The sequence below is a fragment of the Choloepus didactylus genome, chromosome 6, assembly GCF_015220235.1.
Source record: "Choloepus didactylus isolate mChoDid1 chromosome 6, mChoDid1.pri, whole genome shotgun sequence".
In the NCBI taxonomy this organism is placed as follows: domain Eukaryota; kingdom Metazoa; phylum Chordata; class Mammalia; order Pilosa; family Megalonychidae; genus Choloepus; species Choloepus didactylus.
Window position 1 is genome coordinate 13,191,341 of NC_051312.1, and position 19,321 is coordinate 13,210,661.

General features: G+C 40.7%; 1 protein-coding gene across 1 annotated transcript; it reads left to right on the forward strand.

The window, feature by feature from the left end:
* The first annotated feature begins 8,314 nt into the window (after positions 1–8,314).
* Positions 8,315–9,482, forward strand: LOC119537633 (RAD9, HUS1, RAD1-interacting nuclear orphan protein 1-like). The gene has a single exon (XM_037840170.1). The coding sequence runs from the start codon at positions 8,442–8,444 to the stop codon at positions 9,156–9,158; it is 717 nt and encodes a 238-aa protein (XP_037696098.1). The 5' UTR covers positions 8,315–8,441; the 3' UTR covers positions 9,159–9,482.
* The last annotated feature ends 9,839 nt before the right edge of the window (positions 9,483–19,321 follow it).

The following is a 19,321-nucleotide window of genomic DNA, read 5'->3' on the forward strand; positions in this document are numbered from 1 at the left end:
TTGTCAGCATTAGCAAACTAAAACAAGAACTAAGATTGACTTTATGGAGCCATTGTTTACTAAGATCACTTGGTATCATTTACTTTGTTCTTGGAAAAACTGGCCTGGTGCCTGGTATACAGTTTTCCACACTTTCATGTGCAACATCACATGTGCTCTAGGAACACAAGACCTGGAACTATCATGACTGACATAGAGCCACCTCTAAATACCTGCACTTGTTCCGGGGGCCATTTTCCAATGTCACATAATTCCTTGAGCATACCTTTATCCAAGTCCTTGCTCATTGTATTGAAATAATATATTTATGTGTCTAGCTCCTCCATAAACCTGGAAGATCCTTGAATATACACCTTTTAATATCCAGAGCCTACCATAGGGATGGGCATATAGTAGGAGAGGTCCAGTCAGTTTTTCCTAAACTGAACCCAACCATAAGGTTTGAGCATCAAGGTGGCACCATTTCATGGAGAATCTGACTTCACCTGAACCTTTGCAATATACCATTTGTCACTAGGTAGAGCCTCTAGCTTCCATTTCTGGATGTAATGCTCAAAGTGACACATTTCACTTTGAAATTTTCACTCAGGTTTTACTAGTTACTGACAGCTGCACAGTAGTTCTTCTCTTCTTGAACAGAGGACTTGGTGCTATTGTGGCAGGTTTATATACAGAGTTCACATCCATGGGGTAGGACAGTAAACATCAAAGGCAGCAGAGGCTGATGAAATTAGAGACAGAAGGGAGAAAGGGGGCAACCTGACCAGGTTGGTGGTGTGGGGAGGAAAAAAGGAGGATTTGATGGATGATGGCAGAGAGGAAGCGAAGATGACTCAAAGTGCCTCATTTGGAGAGGGATATGCCCATTCTCCTTAATAGTTCATTTGACAGGGACAATTTGTGTCAGTCACAGGGCTGATTAATACCCTTAACTTTCATGAGAAGAAAGTATAGTCTCCATTGACTAGGGCATAGAAAGATTCAGTAGTTCCAAACTCACATAATCCATATATCCCAGAGTGGGAAAAATACATCCAGACTTCAAACCTTTTATTTACTGCCTGTCCCTCCCTTAGGTCTGTTTCTCTTTGGAAAGCATCAGGACACCCAACGATTCATGCCTGACAGAGAGACAAACTTTAAGTTACATTATGAAATCTGGGGCTGGCTTTCTCCCTAAAATAACGCTCTGAAACTTTCCCTACTATTGCTACAATTCCCAGCCCTGGAATTTTCTTCCTTTTGGTCACCCCCATGAAATAGAGGAAGCTTAGACCTTTTCTGTACTGAAAAAAGTCAACAGGAGATTTAGAAGGAGGTATATTTACTAAGAAAAAGAAAGAAACCCCCTTTGCCACTATAGGCCCATGACCATCACTATTATTTGTCACTCATAGCGGCTGCCAGCAAAACAATGGAAATTAACCAATTAAACACATCACCTGGAATTGGATCAAGATGGCAGGCTAGGCATCAGTTTACTCTCTGTCCGTCCTCCTGCAAAATCCCAAAAAATAACAAAAATGATTTTAAAACAACAAAGGAATAAAACTGCAAACTCACAAGAGAGCAGTAGAAAAAAGAAACATCAGCATTTGACTAGAAGGGTTTAAGATTTCCTGGCAGATGTGGAATAGGTAAGATGCAAACTACAGAAGGTAAAACCAGGTATTGGTCAAGTCCAAACATGTGCTGGAGAAAATCCTTCATGCATAGAAGGTTTTTGGAGAAATGAAGACCTCAGAATAAAGATTTAGGGTAAGACTCAGAATTATTGAGGCTGAAAACAGGTGTTTAGCAAGGTAGCTGGTTGTGTGTTCCTGGTAAGGAACAGCAAACTAAAAATTAAAGTAAATTATCTTAAGGATCCTCTAGTGAGTATTAGCTCAGCACATCCTCGTCTTTTTCACAAGTCCTGGGGTTATGTGATGTGCATCACCAAGACCTTCTTCCAGAATTCACAAAACAGATCATTCAACCTGATGTGGATGCCACCGGCAAACCCTGTGCCTCAGGCTAAAGACAGAGTTTCATCATCCTTGGTGGCATCTGCATTTGAAGCCAAATCAAACTCTTGTGTTTGTGATGGAACATTTGACGTGGTTGGGGCTTGCTGTCCTGAAGTCTCTGGTACACGATGTGGGGACTGACCAGATTGTTCAATGTCAAAGACAAACAGAATTATGAAAGCACCAAGACGAAAGTGATCCATCACATACAAGGAAGCTCGGTAAGACTATGTATGGATTTCTCCACAGGAATCATGGAGACAAGGAAGTAGTAGTATGCTTCATTTAGTATACTGACACAGAAAAACTGCCAACCAAGAATTCTATATCTGGCAAAACAGTTCTTCAAAAATGAGGGAAAAATTAAAATACTTTCAGAAAAACAGACACTAAGAGTTTGTGAATAGGAGAGTGGTACTACAAGAAATATTAAAGGGAGTGCTACAGGCTGATAGGAAATGACAGAGAGACAGGTTTGGAGAAGAGTGTAGAAATGAAGACTATCAGGAAGGGTAAAAGAGAGAAGAAAAAATAAAATATGGCATAGAAAATACAAAAGACAAAATGGTAGAAGAAAGTACTGCCCTTACTATAATAACACTATTGGGAATTGATTAAACTCCCCAATAAAAACATGTACATTGAAAGAATGGACTAAAAATGAGGACCCCTCTATGTGCTCTCTACAAGAAACTCACTTCAGACACAAGGACAAAAATAGGTTGAAAATGAAATGTTGGAAAATGATATTTCAGTCAAAAAAACAACCAGAAAATAGCAAGGGTAGCTATATTAATACGAGATAAATTAGATTTCAAATGTAAAATAATTAAAAGAGACAAATAAGGACCTATGTATTAATAAAAGGGATAATTCAAGTCAAGAATACATAACAATCATAAATATTTATGCAGTGAGGCAGAATTTCCCAAAATTCATGAGGCAAACACTGACAACACTGAATGGAGAAGTAGATACATCTACAATAATAGCTGGAAACTTCAATACACTGCTCTTATCAATGGATAGAATATCTAGAGAGAGGATCAGTAAGGAAACAGAGATATTGGTTTATACAATAAATGAACTAGACTTGATGGATATTTATAGAACACTACATCCCACAATACCAAGATACACATTTTTCTCAAGTGCTCATGGATCATTCTCTAGGATAGACCATATGCTAAGTCACAAAGAAAGTCTCAACAAATTAAAAAATATTGAGTTCCAGAAGATGGTGGCATAGAGAGGAGTGGAAGCTAGTTAGTCCCCCTGGAACAACTAATAAACAACCAGAAACAACTAGTAAATAATCTGGAATAACTGCAGGGGGACAAACATGACTGTCCACTCATCATACACCACCCTGAATTGGGAGGAATGCCTGAGATCACAGCATAAAATCTGTAAGTATAAACTGTGGACCCAAGCCAAGACCCCTCCCACATGGAAGCCCAAACTGCAAATCCTCACTGTGATAGAGAGCAGCACTCTCCCAGCTAATGAATATAGCTCAGCTGGGCTCCCAGCTGTGGTTTTAATTAACAAACATGGACTGCTCAATAAAAGCTTTGAATCCCAAAAAGGAGACAGAGGCTTTAGGTGACAACTTACCTTGGAGACCTGGAGGACCTCTCTGGGAGGGAGTGGGAGCCAAGAGGACCAGGTGCAGTCTCTGACTGATGGGTAAACTGAGGGGTCCATGAACTGGCCCTGAAGGGGGGATTTCTGTACCTTTTTCAGCTCCATTGAGAAAGCCTCAGCCATTTTCAGTTCCCAGTGCTCTGACCCAGATGAGGGTGGAGATAGCACAGTCAGAGAAACTATTCAAATGCAAAAAACCTCACCCTGGGGGGGGTGTATCTTCCCTAAGAGGAAAGAGTTGATGCCAACCTCTACTACCTGCCTCCTATTCAGAACCAGACCTCAGAGCCTGGGGGGAAACAGCCACAGGCCACTCCTCCTACACCAGTATGGAGCTACAGGCTGACAGGCACCACCTGCTGGGCAGAAAAGCAAAGTGACTTGAGGCATCACAGGGTGTATCAATCTAAGACACCCTCAGGGAAACTGTATACTATTGCCCCTTTCTAGACCTGAGCCTGTTCTGGTCTGGGAAAACCTTATTAAGGTAATCAAGTAAACTAGAGGCCTAGACAACAGAAAACTACAACCTACAATAAGAAAAACAAAGTTATGGCCCAGTCAAAGGAACAAATTTACACTTCAACTGAGATACAAGAATTGAAACAACGAATGCTAAATCAACTCAAAAAGGTTAGGGAAGATATGACAAAAGAGATGAAGCATATAATGAAAACTCTGGGCAAACATAAGGTAGAAATCAAAAGTTTGAAAAAACAACTGGCAGAATCCATGGACATGAAAGGCACAACACAAGAGATGAAAGACACAATGGAGACATAAAACAGCAGATCTCAAGAAGCAAAAGAAAACACTCAGGAACTGGAGAATAAGATACATGAAAGCCTACACACAAAAGAACAGATAGGGAAAAGAATGGAAAGATGTGAGCAACATCTCTGGGAACTGAATGACTACATGAAATGCAGGAAGAAACATGTCATTGGTGTCCCAGAAAGGGAAGAGAAAGGAAAAGGGACAGAAGCAATAATAGAGGAAATAATCAATGAAAATTTCCCATCTTTAATGAAAGACATAAAATTACAGATCCAAGAAGCACAGCATAACCTAAACAGAATAGATCTGAATAGGTCTATGCCAAGACACTTCATGATCAGATTATCAAATGTCAAAGATAAAGAGAGAACCTTAAAGCAGCAAGAGAAAAGTGATCCATCATATACAAAGGAAGCTTGATAAGACAATGTGTGGATTTCTCAATATAAACCATGGAGGCAAGAAGGAAGAGGGATGATATATTTAAGACACTGAAAGAGTAAAACCACCAACAAAGAATCCTATATCCAGCAAAACTATCCTTCAAATATGAGGGAGAACTTAAAATATTCTCTGACAAACAGACAGTGACAGAGTTTGTGAATAAGATACCTACCCTACAAGAAACACTAAAGGGAGCACTACAGATCAAAAGGAAAAGACAGGAGCAAGAGGTTTGGAACAAAATTTTGGGAGATAGTAGCACAGCAATGTGGGTACACTCAACAAAGATGACTGTGATTATGGTTGAAGGAGGAAGGTTAGGAGCATGTGGACACCAGAAGGAAAGAGGAAAGTTAGAGACTGGGACTGTATAGCTCAGTGAAACCTAGAGTGCTCAATGATTGTGATAAAAGGTACAAATATGTTTTGACATGAGGTAGAACAAATGAGTGTCAACATTGCAAGGTGTTAAAAATAGGGTGGGATTGGGGGAAAAATACAATCAATGCACACTAGAGACTATAATTAACAGAAACATTGTATTTTGCTTCCTTTAATATAACAAAGGCAATATACCAAAGCTAAATGCAAATGGGGGACATGGGGGAAGGGTATGGGACTACTGGCATTGGTGATGATATCTGACTATTCTACTTTAGTTTAATGCTATCTTTCCTTTTGATGCTTCCTAGCTGTTATGTTTTTTTCTCACTCTCTTTCTTTTTCTTTCTCTTTTGTCTTTCTACCTCTTTGACTCTTCCTCTATCATTGTGGAAGAAATGGAGATGTCCTTGTATAGATAGTGGCTATGGTGGTGAGTACATAAGTACATGGCAATACCGGGAACCATTGACTGTTTACTTAGGATTAAACGTATGCTGTATGAACAAAATCATCTTAACAAAAATGGGTTGATGAAGTAAACTTGAGGGCACTATATTGAGTGAAATAAGAGAGACACATAAGGACAAATATTGCAGAGTCTCACTCTTATATGTAATCATATGTAAACTCATAGACATGAAATACAACTTATCAGGATACAGAATGAGATGAAAGAATGGGGAGCAGTTGCTTATTATGAGCAGAATGTTCAACTAGGGTGAACTTAAACATTTGGAAATGGACAGAGGTGATGGTAGCACATTGTGAGCACAACTAACAGTGCTGAATGATCTGTGAATGTGGTAGAAAGGGGAAGCTCAGAGTCATGTATGTCACCAGAAGGAAAGTTGGAGGTTAAAAGATGGGAATGTATAAAACAGTGAATCTTGTGGTGGACAATGTCTGTGATTAACTGCACAAATACTAGAAATCTCTCTCATGAGCTAGAACAAATGTATGACTCTATAAATAGAAGTTAATAAAAGAAGAGCATATGGTGAAAATATACCTATTGCAAACTATATACTACAGTTAGTATTTTAATGTCCTTTCATCAACAGTAACAAATGTACTATACAAATACTATGAATCAATAATGAAGGGGGAGTTAAGGGTATGGGAAGATTTGAGTTTCCTTTTTTTGTCTTTATTTCTTTTCTGGAGTAAAGAAAATTTCTAAAAATTGGAAAAATTAAATGCAGTGATGGATGCACAACTGCATGATGGTACAATGGGCAATTGATTGTACACTTTGGGTCTTTGGATGATTGTATGGTATGTGGACAATCTCAATAAAAAGGGGAAAAAATAAAATAAAATATTGATATTATACAGAACACTTTCTCAGATCATAGTGGAATGAAGTTGGAAATCGCTGACAGGCAGAAGTCTGAAAATTTACAAATATATGGAGGATAAATAACACATTCTTAGACAGCCAGTGAGTAAAGGAAGGAATTACAATAGAAATTAACAAACATCTCCAGGCCAAAGAAAATGTAAGCACAACATATCAAAACTTACAGGATACAGCAAAAGCAGTGCTGAGAAGGAAATTTTTTGCCCTAAATGCCTATATTAAAAGGAAAGAAAGAGCAGGAATTAATGAATTAACTGTTCACCTGGAGGGATGAGAGAAAGAACAGAAAACTAACCCTACAGCAAACAGAAGGAAAGAAATAACAATGATTAGAGTAGAAATAAATGAAAATGAGATGAGGAAAGCAACAGAATCAACAAAACCAAAAGTTTGTTCTTTGAGAAAATGAGTAAAATCAATGGCCTTCTAGCTAGGCTAACAAGGGGGTGTGGAATGCAAATAAAACACAATCAGAAATGGGAAAGGGACATAACTACTGACCTGACAGAAATAAAGGGGATAATGAGAGGATATTATGAGCAACTATATGCTAATAAACTAGACAACTTAAGCAAAATGGACAATTTCCTAGAAAAGCACAAATGACTAATATTGACTTGAGAAAAATAGACAAACGCAACAAAAAAATCCCAGGTAAAGAGATAGAGTCAGTCATCAAAACACTCCACCAAAAGAAAACCCAGGACCAGATACCTTCACATGTGAATACCACCAAGAATTCAAGAAAGAATTAGTACAAATCCTGCTTTAACTCTTCAAAACAAAGAAGAGGAGGGAAAGGTACCTAACTTATTATATGAAGCCAACATCATAATTCCAAAGTCAGACAAAGATACTACAAAAAAGAAAATTATAGACCAAAATTTTTAATGAATATAGATGCAAAAATCCTCAATGAAATACTCAAAAATCAAATCCAGCAGCATATTAAAGAATTATGCACTGTGAACAGGTGGGATTTATTCCAGGTATGCAAGGCTGTTTCAACACAAGAAAATCAATTAATGTGATACATCACATCAGTAAATCAAAGCAGAAGAAACACACAATCATCTCAATCAATGCAGGAAAGACATTTGACAAAATTCAACATCCTTTCTTGTAGAAAACACACAAAAGGAAAGGAAGAGAAGGGAACTTTCTCAATATGATCTAGGAAATATATGAAAAACTCAGAGCTAACATCATACTAAATAGGGAATGACTGAAAGCTTTCCCTCTAAGATCAGGAACAAGACAGGGATGTCCACTGTCACCATTGTTATTCAACATTGGGCTAGAAGTTCTACCTAGAGTAATTAGGCAAGAAAAAGAAATAAAAGTCATTCAAATTGTAGAAGAAGAAGAAAAACTTTCACTGTTTACAGATGACATGATTCTCTATGTAGAAAATCTAGAAAAATCTACAGCAAAGCTAGTAGAGATAATCAATGAATACAGTAAAGTGGCTGACTACAAGATCAACATGAAAAATAAGTAGTATTCCTATATACAAATAATGAGCAACAACAGGAGGAAATCAAGAAGAAAATTCCATTTACAATAGCAATGAAAAGAATTAAGTATTTAGAAATAAACCTAACCAATGCCACAAAAGACCTACCACAGAAAACTACAAGAGACAGCTAAAATAAATCAAACAGGGCCTTAAAAATGGAAGGGCGCTGAGAGGAGCCGCGGCGGGAGAGGAGCGGCGGCCCGGAGCGGCCCGGCGGGCATGGGTTGGAATTGGAGCCTATCGCCCCACCTGATTGCAACCAGCATCATGTGGTTGCCAACTGTTCTTCATTCATCAATTGATGCCGCCCAGAAAAAAACGCCACCAACGATCCCAGAAAGCCCCGCTGCTATTCCAGCAACAACCACTGGAGGGCCCCAAACACCGCTCTGGATCCCCACAGCGCCCCATCACCCGCACTAGACGGGTGCCCAGTAAGCCCATTGACCACAACACCATCACTTCCTGGGTATTGCCTCAGTTTGACGTGACAGCAGAAAGCTGGTACCCAGTCAACCAGAAACGTCATCACCGAGACCATGCAAGACCGATTCGAAAATCTGCCACTGCCAAGTTTCCCCACCTAACCTTTGAGACTCCACAGTCTTCTAGTTCTGTGACACTGGGGATCCCCTTAATCAAGGAATGCCCCAAACAACTGGAAAAGGACATTTCTGTAAGGCCCCTGGTTCCTATGCTCAGTCCCCAAAGCAGTGGGGAACTGTCAATGCATACACTTCAAAGCCCAGCTTATATTTTCATTCCACCTGATATCCAGACCGCAGAGTCATCTATGAAAGAAGAATCCATTCATTCAGATCAGAGGAAAAACACCCTTCCAAGCTGCTCGGTTTACACTAGTACTCCCAAGAGTGCAGGGCCTGGGCCTGCTCTGGTTAAAGACACTCCTGAAGAGAAGTATGGCATAAAGGTCACCTGGAGGAGACGGAAACACCTGTTTGCGTACCTCAAGGAGAGGGGGAAGCTGAACAAAAGCCAGTTCCTTGTGAAGAACTGACTTGATTTCTCAGACATCAGCCTCTCTCTTTATTAAGAAACTCAAGAAATTGCTGGTTTTCATAGAGTTGCTAAAGTCAGTTTTCTGGCTCACAGGAGAGTACATCAATAGAATAAAATGGAAAGAACACCAAATAAAAAAGGTACTTTTAACTAGAGCCCTGGAGCTTAAAGGGAATTGAATTCCCTGATTTGCTTTTTAAAATACCTCATGTCATAAACAGTTGGGTTTAGTGCTATAAACAGTTCACTTCATATTTTTCTTGTATTAACTGTTTAAAATTTTTAAATTTCTTTTAACTTTAAAATCTATGTAAATAAATGGTTGCAGAAAGTTTTTAGGGAATAAAAAAAAAAAAAAAAAAAAAAAAAAAAAAAAAAAATGGAAGGGCATACCATGTGCATGGATTGGAAGACTAAATAGAGTTAAGATCTCCAATTCTACCTAAACTGATTTATAGATTCAATGCAATACCAGTTAAAATCCCAACAACTTACTTTGCAGAAATAGAAAAACCAATAACCAAATTTATTTGGAAGGGTAGAGTGCTGCAAATAGCAAAAAAATATATTTGGAAAGAGGAATGAAGGGTGAGGTCTCACACTACCTTACTTTAAAGCATGCTACAAAGGTACAGTGGTCAAAACAATATGGTACTGGTATAAAGATAGATATACCAACCAATGAAATCAAGCTGAGTGTTCAGAAATAGACTCTCTCATCTATGGACAATTGATCTTTGATTAGCCAGTCAAGCCAACACAACTGGGACAGAGCACCCTCTTCAATAAATGGTGTTTGGAGAACTGGATATCCATAACCAAAGAATGAAAGAAGACTCTTATCTCACACCTTATACAAAAATTGACTCAAAGTGAATCAAAGACCTAAACATTACCACTAAGACCATAAGACTTTTAGAAGAAAATGTGGGGAAATACCATAAAGATCTTGTAATAGAGGTGGTTTCCTAGACCTTATACCCAAACCACAAGCAATGAAAGAAGAAACAGATAAATGGGATCTCCTCAAAATTAAACACTTCTGTACAGCAAAGGACTTTGACAGAAAAGTAAAAGGGCAGCCTATGCAATAGAAGACAATATTTGGGAACCACATATCAGATAAGAGTTTAATAGGTTTAATATTCAGAATATATTAAGAGATCCTACAATTCAATAAGAGAAAGACAAACAACCCAATTGAAAAATGGGCAAAAGACATGGACAGACACTTTTCTGAAGAGAAATACAAATGGCTCAAATATATATGAAATGATGCTCAACTTCACTGGCTATTAGGGAAATGCAAATCAAAACCACAATGAGATATCATCTCACACCTGCTAGAATGGCCACGATGGGAAAAAAGAAAAAAAAAGAAAATTACAAGTGCTGATGAGGCTGTGGAGAAAAAGCACACTTATTTACTGTTGGTGGGAATGTAGAATGGTGCAGCCTCTTGGGAAGGCAGTGTGGCAGTTCCTCAAGAAGCTAAGTATAGAACTGCCATATGATCCAGCAATTCCATTACTCAGTATATACTCAGAGAACATTGGACATTTGTAAACCAATGTCTACAGCAGCATTACTCACAATTGCTAAGAGATGGTAACAGTCCAAATGTCCACCAACACTCTAGTGGATAAAAAATCTGTGGTATAAACATTCAGTGCAATATTATGCAAATGTAAGACTGAACAAAGTCACAGAACACATAACAACATGAATGAACCTTGAGGATGTTATGAGCTAATAGTAATGAGCAAACTTTGAGAGTTAAAGCTGAGATCACAGGTTACCAAGAGATAGAAAGAGGGTAGAGAGCTGGCATTTAATGCTGAAGGATTGTCGGATGATCAACAAAACTTACTGTATAGATCAAGAAATGGATAGCACAATACTGTGTGATGGTAGCACAAAATTGTAAGTACACTGAGCAAAGATGACTGTCAGTAAAGTTGAAAGAGTAAGGCTAGGGGAATGTATGTCAACAGAAGGAAAGATAGATGATGAGGACTGAGATGGTATAACTTAGGGAAACCTAGAATGGTCAATGATAGTGACTAACTGTACAAATACAAAAATGTTTTTACATGGGGGAGAACAAATGAATGTCAACCTTTCAAAGTGTTGTAAAAGGGATGGCATTGGGGAAAAATATAATCAATGTGATGTAGAGTCTATAGTTAATGGTAACATCGTAATATGCTTCCATTCACTGTAACAAAGGCAATATATGAAAGCTAAATGTCTATAAGAGAGGGATATGAGGGAGGGGTAAGGGATTCTTGGTAGTGGTGCTCTTATCTGACCTTATTATATTATTTTATTTTATTTCATTTCATTTTTTCTTTATTTTTTCATTATATTTTTTAATTTTTCTTTTTAGGAATAATGAATATGTTCAAGTGCTGATTGTGGTGATGAATGCACAACAATATGATGATACTGTGAACAACTGATTGCACACTGTGGATGATTGTATAGTATGTGAATATATCTCTGTAAGACGGCAGGGGGGGAAATAAACATAGGGATACAGTGCTGGAGAAAATGTGGAGAGAGGGATGTACCCATTCACTATTGGTGGGGAAATAGAATGGTGCAGCCTCTCTGGAGCAAAGTGTGGTAGTTCCACAAGAAGCTAAGTATGTGTGCACCATAAGGTCCTGCAACCTCACTATTAGGTATATACTTGGAAGAACTGAAATCAAGGACAAGAATGGACATTTGCTCACTGGTGTTTATGGCAGCAATGATTAGATGTAAACTGGAATTTTAGTTGGCACAGGAAGCAGACAATTAGGAACAAGGAGCTATACACGATTACCAATGGGTGGAGGTGGCCTAAGGTTACATGGACTGATGAACAGAATGGTGAGCTGTGGTGTAAGCATACAATAAGGTATTGAGCAGCTGCAAGAAGGAATGAAGCTGTGAGACACACAACTAGGTGTATGGATCTTGAGGACAAAATTCTGAGTGAAATGCACCAGAAATGAAAAGACAAACTTTATAATGCTTTCCAAGTATGGACTAAATATAATGTGTAAACTCTGAGAATTGAATCTTATAGCACAAGTTATCAGGGAAATGCTCAATGTAGAGGTCCCTAGATTGTAAGCTCTTTCAGCAGTCACATCTATTCCTTAGATTCTATGGTTATCTCTAAATTCTGAGATGCTGAGCTCTTTGCATATAACCTGATTGATCTCTGGAACTTTACATATCTGGGTGACACCTGAAATTCAGAGATAGAGTTCAGCAGCTCTGAATGTCAGTATTACCTCATACAACAACTGTTTTTAAAAAGAGCTGAAAAAGAGTTCAGACTTCAATTACAGATATGAATGAAACAGATCTCATTAGGACTAAGGCAAATCAGGCCAAAGGGTAAAGGATGATATTAACTGTGTTTTAAAAACTTCAACTTCTGTGTGAGACCAAGAGAAGAGATGTTTATTTGGTGCAGGATCTATATTTTCTATAGCACACTAAATAATTTAACTCATATGATCAGTTTATTCAAACACCATAATTACATAGAACTTAGAATAAAATGGAACATCTGGTAGGTTTCTACAGGGTGCTGTGAAACACTGATACCACACAAAGTAATTGGGCAGGCAACAAAAATGTATTTGCAGGGGCCCCCCTGAGTAAGTGGGGGAAAATGCAGAAATATTAAAATTGACCACCTGGGAAATTACTGATATTGTCACAAACATTGAGGACTACCTGTTTAGTAGGCCAAACCCTTAATCTTGAGGCTTGACCTTATGAAGCATGCTACTGCAAAGGAGAGGCTAAGCCTACTAATAATTATGCCTCAGAGTCTCCCCCAGGAAACCTCTTTTCTTGCTCAGATGTGGTCTCTCTTTCTGTAAGCCCACTTGGTGGGTAAACACACTGCCCTCCCTGCTATATGGGCATGACTCCCAGGGGTGCAATTCTCCCTGGCAATGTGGGATGTGACTCATGGGATGAATCTGGATTCAGCATTGTGGGATTGAGGAAGTCTTCTTCACCAAAAGGGGGAAGTAAAATGAAACAAAAATAAAACTTCACTGCCTTCCAGATTTCAAATGGAGTTGAGAGGTCATTCTGGAGGTTATTCTTATGTGCTATAGAGATATCCCTTTGCAGATTTTGGTGTATTGGAATAGCTAGAAGTAAATACCTGAAACTGTTGAAATGAAACCCAGAAACCCTGATCCTTGAATATGATTGTATAACTATGTAGCTTACAGAGTGTGACTGTGTGATTGTGAAAACCTTGCGGCTCATACTCTCTTTATCCAGTGTATGGACAGAGAAGTAGCAAATTGGTGTACTGTTTTGGATGTATTATGTCCCCCAAAATGCTCTGTTCTTTGATGCAATCTTGTGGGGGCAGATGTATTAGTGTTGATTAGGTTGGAATCCGTTGATTGAGTGTTTCCATGAGATGTGACTCAATCAACTGTGGGTGAGACTTCCGATAATTTCCATGGAGGTGCTACCCCACCCATTCAGAGTGGGTCTTAACTGAATCACTGGCATCCTATAAAAGGGTTCACAGACAGAAGGATGTGCTGCAGCCAAGAGAGACACTTTGAAGAATGCACAGGGGTCGAAACTGAGCTGGAACACAACCTGGGTTAAGCAGACACCAGTCATGTGCTTTCCCAGCTAATAGAGGTATGCCTGACACCATTGGCCTTCCTTTGGTGCAGGTATACTTGTCTTGATGTCTTCATTTGGACATTTTCATGGACTTCAGACTGCCAATTTGTAACCAAATAAACCCCCTTTATAAAAGCCAATCCATTTCTGATATTTTGCATAATGGCAGCATTAGCAAACAAGAAAAGATTTTGGTGCTGTTGCTGCTGAGCTCGCAAACACCAAACGTGTTGGAATGGCTTTTCTAATGGCTAAGGGGAAGACTCTGGAAGAAATATGAGGAGCTTGATAGAAAAGGCCTAGATTGCTTTGAAGAGACTGTACAGATACGGACTCTAAAGATACTTCTGATGAGACCTTGAAGAGAAATGCTGAATGTCCTCATTGCAAACTGGAAGAAAGGTGATCCTTGTTTTAAAGTGGCAGAGAATTTGGCAAAATTGTGTCCTGGTGTCAGATGGAAGGCAGAATTTGAAAGCAATGAGCTAGGATACTTAGCTGAGGAGATCTCCAGACTATTTGTGGAGGATATAGCCTAGCTTCTCCTTGCAGCTTATAATAAAAGGTGACAAGCAGAGAGAAGCTGAGAAATGAATGCTTGGGTACAAAGAAATGAAAAACTGATAGTTTGGAAAATTCCAGGTTCCAGAAAGTAAGACCCCAGAGGCTATAGCCCCATGTGAGGATTTAACCAAATGTACCCAACCACCATTTCAGTAGAAGCAAGGATTGCAGATGGAGTTATCCAGAAAGGATTTGTGGAAAGTCCTGTTGTCTGATGGTTTTGACCCTGTGTGCTTCATGCCAAGCCAGAGATGTTTGCAATCTCTGTATAGACAAAACCACTGCCAGTCTGGACTGGAGGATTCTGAGGAGGAACAAATTGAAAGAAAACTGTCTTGAAAGACAGAGCCATGGAAATTGAGGTCTGGAGTCAAGAAGTCTTAGGCAGGGAGAGTAGAGCAGCCCACACAGGTGGAAAGGGTGAGTTTGCCCAAGAGGCAGAGAGCAGGCCTTCTGCCTAGATGCTCAGGAAAAGTGCTGTCACCCCAGGCCCCAGAGAAGATGGAGCACATTCTGCAGGGATTGGGGACACCCTGGCCATCACTGCATAGTTTGGAGAGGAGAGAGCCTTTGTCACAGAGAGGCAGAGTCCAGGTGGCACCCCAATGTTTGAGGAGGGTTGGGCCAAGGAAAAGGTGCTCTTCCCAATGTGTGGATGTGTTGGAGCCCTCACCCCAGTGTTTGGAGAGAAAAGGGCTGCCATGTAAGCCTTTGGAAAGTGTGGGACTGCTGGTCTCTCAAGCCCCAAGGATACAGCATTATTCAATAAATGCTATCAGACTTTGAAATCTAATGAAGTTTGCCCTGCAAGTTTTAGGAAATGTTTTGGTCCTGTCAACCCTATTTTACTTTCAGTTTCTCCTAATGGAATTGGGAATATTTATCCTAGGGCTGTCCCTCCTTTGTATATTGGAAGCAGATAACTTGTTCTAAGTTTCACAGGTCCACAGCTAGAGGAGAATTTTGCCTTAGGGCAGACCATGCTTGCAACTGATTTTGACAGGATTTGTACTAACCTATTTTTACTGAAAAGATTTAAGTTTTTGTGATATTGTGAAGAGATGAATATACTTTGTACATGGAAAGATCATGTCATTTTGTGGTGCAGGGGGTGGAATGTGTCAATTTGGAGGTATTATGTCCCCCAAAATACCATGTTCTTTGGTGCAATCTTGTGGGGGAAGATATATTACTGTTGATTAGGTTGGAGGCTTTGGATTAGTTGTTTCCATGGAGATGTGACCCACCCAACTGAGGGTAATATATATAGATTATATCCATGGAGGTGTTGCCCTGCCTTGTCAATGTGGCTCTTGATTTAGTTGCTGGAGTACTTTAAAAAGAGCCACACAGGTCCAGATGCTGCTGCAGTTGGGACAGACATATGAAGACCATTGTTTAAAGCTGATGCTGACATTTTGGAGAATGCCATTTTGAAACACAACCTGGGATCAAGTAAATGTCAGCCACATGCCTTCTCAGCTAACAGAGGGTTTCCAGATGCCAATGGCCTTTCTCCAGTTAAGGTACTCTATATTCGGTGCCTTACTTTGGTCACTTTTTGGACATAAGATTGTAACTTTGTAACCAAATAAACCCACTTTATGAAAGCCCATCTATTTCTGGTATTTTACATTCCAGCAGCATTAGCAAACCAGAGCAAATGGGAAAAAATTAAATGAAAAATAGGATGTGATGGGGAATGGAATGTTTTAGGTGTTCTTTTTTACTTTTAACTTTATTCTTTTTCTTTTTTGGAGTAATGAACATTTTTGAAAATAATTGTGGCTATGATTGCACAACAATATGATGGTACTGTGAACAATTGATTATACATTGTGGATGATTGTATGGATGTGAATATATCTCAATAAAACTGAATTTTTTAAAAAGATTAAAAAAAATTTGTATCCAACAGTGGAAATTGGCAAGGGAAGAAGGAATAAAATGGCTTTGAAGAGTTTGTAACATAAGGTGCATTGGTGATTTGGTTCCCCACAGACATGAGAAAACCTTGCTGCCTGCAAGTTTACTAAAAACCCAATATATTAAAAAAGGCATATTGCATACTTATAGAGTGAATAGCCATTGATTTTCTTCTGCTGTTGTGCATGCACAGGTCAATGACAAGAGTTTCAGTCCTTGTGTGAGGGGAGAAGGAAAGATTCTAAGTTGTTAGGACAGTATGCAGCATAACCTATCCTGAGTGTTTTTCCACTATACAGACAGAAATGCCATCTCCCGAAAACACAAGGTCAGGATTTTTAATATGTTGATGTCAAGTCAGAGAGAAGGAGAAAAAGTGCATCAGTCAAGTGTTTATCAGTTTGGTGTTTCAGGTCCCAGAGCCATGGGCAAGGAGAGGAGCAAGGAGAACAGCTATGAGATTGGTGGAGAAATGCCTACAGCTCAAGGAAGAGCCACTGAGACTCCACAAGGAGGTGTCTTTCTTCTCCAGGTGAGGACCTGCAAGGGACCTAGGCAGGCATGCCACAGTCTACCAGGAAGGACCCACATCCTCAGACATGCTCCAGAAACAGCTTCTGAGTGGAACCATGCCTCTCATCAACAAGATGTGCATCCTAATCCAAGTCTACTACAGTAGAAGATTTAATACAATTCACATCTCATCCAGGCAGAGTTAAGGTGAGGGAAGGAATGTGTTGGTGGGGTAGGGAGCAGAGGCTTATGAGCTGGTCACCCTAACCATTCTTTTGAAATGTATTAGGTGTGGGGGCATGGATTTATTTCTAGGTGTTTGTGTGTTGTTTCTTGTCCTCTAATGACGTATTTCTTATGTGGACTTAAGATAGATAATTAGAGGGGGATCCAAGATGGTGGATTAGGAGAGAAAGAGCAAAATTTTCCTCCTTGAAAATCACTAGATAAAGGACAGAATGTGTACCAGAATAGTGGCTTCAGGGTTCCACTGGCTGACCAGGGACTTCTACACACATAGTGACTGAGTATTGGAGAAACTGAGAGGGTGTGTTTAGAGACAAGTGAGTTTATAGCCCAGAAGACTGCAAGGGAACAGGCAGCTGGAGCCACAGTTAAGTGTGATGGGAAGAAACTGAGAGACTGTGTTTGCAGACAGTGAGTGTTCAGCCCAGAAAGCCACGGGGGTGCCAGCAAATGGAGCCACAGTCAAGCATGGCAGGGAGAAACTGAGAGACTGTGTTCAGAAATGGGTGCATGTTCAGCCCAGGAAACCAACAGGGAACCGGCAGCTGGAACTGTAATTGAGACTGGTGGGGAATACATTTCATGCCCCAGGCACCTGTTGAATTAACTGGCATTGGTGATAACCCTTTGTAGACCAATAGCCAAGAGACCCCATGCCAGGGACTTGTTATTGCAGCAGGCAGATAATCATGGGAGGGGGTAGCTTTCCACACCCCGAGCAGCCATCTTTGCAGCTGGCTAGGAGATGCCTCTTCATAGCACCATGGTGGAGAGCTTCCTTGAGAGAATCTGGGATCCAGCTGGCTTGTGATAACAGCCAGTCTTCCTCCACAGAAGCCAATGGTGCACACAGCCTAGAGGCAGGAGTGCCACATGAAAGTGCCAGGAGCCCTCCCCCAATCCCAGCAGAGAGGACCTGTGGGGAATTTGAGCTGAAGTATTAGACTCATTCTGCTACCCCAGATTACTCCACCCACAGCCCTGAGAATGGCTGAGACCACTGCAGCCTGAAATGGACTCCATGCCAAACTTCACAGGGCATGGCCCACACCCACAGGGTTGGCAGTCCCACTGCACATGGAAAATTGGTGCACTGATTGGACCACCACATGATTTGGGCCCCCACTTAGTGCAGAGAAGAAGTTGGGGAGAACTAGCTTGAGGGTAACAGGTGGCTTTGAACACCATCTGCTGGTAGGTCAAGGAAAGTTCACTCCACCAAGCTGTAGCTCTGTCAAATTATAGGTAATTGTTTAAATAAGTCTACAGGGGAAACTAAGATGGCAGATAGGTGAGACAGGGCAAAAAAAGACCTCCGTGAAAAATACTAGATAAAAACCAGAAGATGGACTAGAATACCAGTTTCAGCAATACACCAGCTGGATGAGGTCTGCTAGAACCACAGGAGCCATAAACTTGGTGAAACCGGGAGTCTGCATTCTGAAACAAGTAAGTAAGCTGGCTGGAAGACCCACGGCCATGCTGTGGTGTGGGGAAGCTGGGAGTTGGCATTTGGAGATGGACTGGTACTTTAAAAAAAAAGAGAGAGAGAAAAACCCAGGAGCAGCTGCAGTTGTGACAGTGGGAACTGCTCAGTGAAGCACAGCAGGAACAGGCTGAGCTGGCCTCTCAGTGTCTGGCATGGAGGATAGCCCACTGCAGATTCCCTCAGGGCCAAGGGAGCAGAGGGGACAGCCAAAAGGGGAAAGAAACCCCGCTGTTTTCAGCTGGCTCCAAAGTGGGCTGGAGACACTCCTGCCTGGGGCCGTGCCCACAGCCCAGAGCCCCGCCAGTTGTCCCAGAGCTGGGAAGGAGGAACTGTGTGAGGAGTGGGGGTTGAGATGCCCCTTTCAGCCATATTTGCATCAGGCTGAGAGTGCCCCTGCACAGCCCAGTGGCCCAGGGCTTCCCTTGAGGGATGGCATACACTTGTGATGTAGCACAGAATTCCCTCAGCAGAGGTCCTGGAAGATCACAGCTGAGAAGGGGGGCCCGCTTAGAAAACCCAGGGATGCTACATCAATGATGGTGGTTTGTGGGCCAGTGAAAGAGAGGGTCTGGGGCAGAACTGAAATGAAGGCTTAGACTCTTGCAGCAGCCTTGAATCTCCAGGAACACCTGGGGGGTTTGAATATTAATCCTGCCCTGCCTCCTTAGCCACCCAGACACACGCCCCACATTCAGGGTGGACGGCTCCAGCAACAAACCCAAACTGAATTCACCAACTGAACCCCACAAGAATCATTT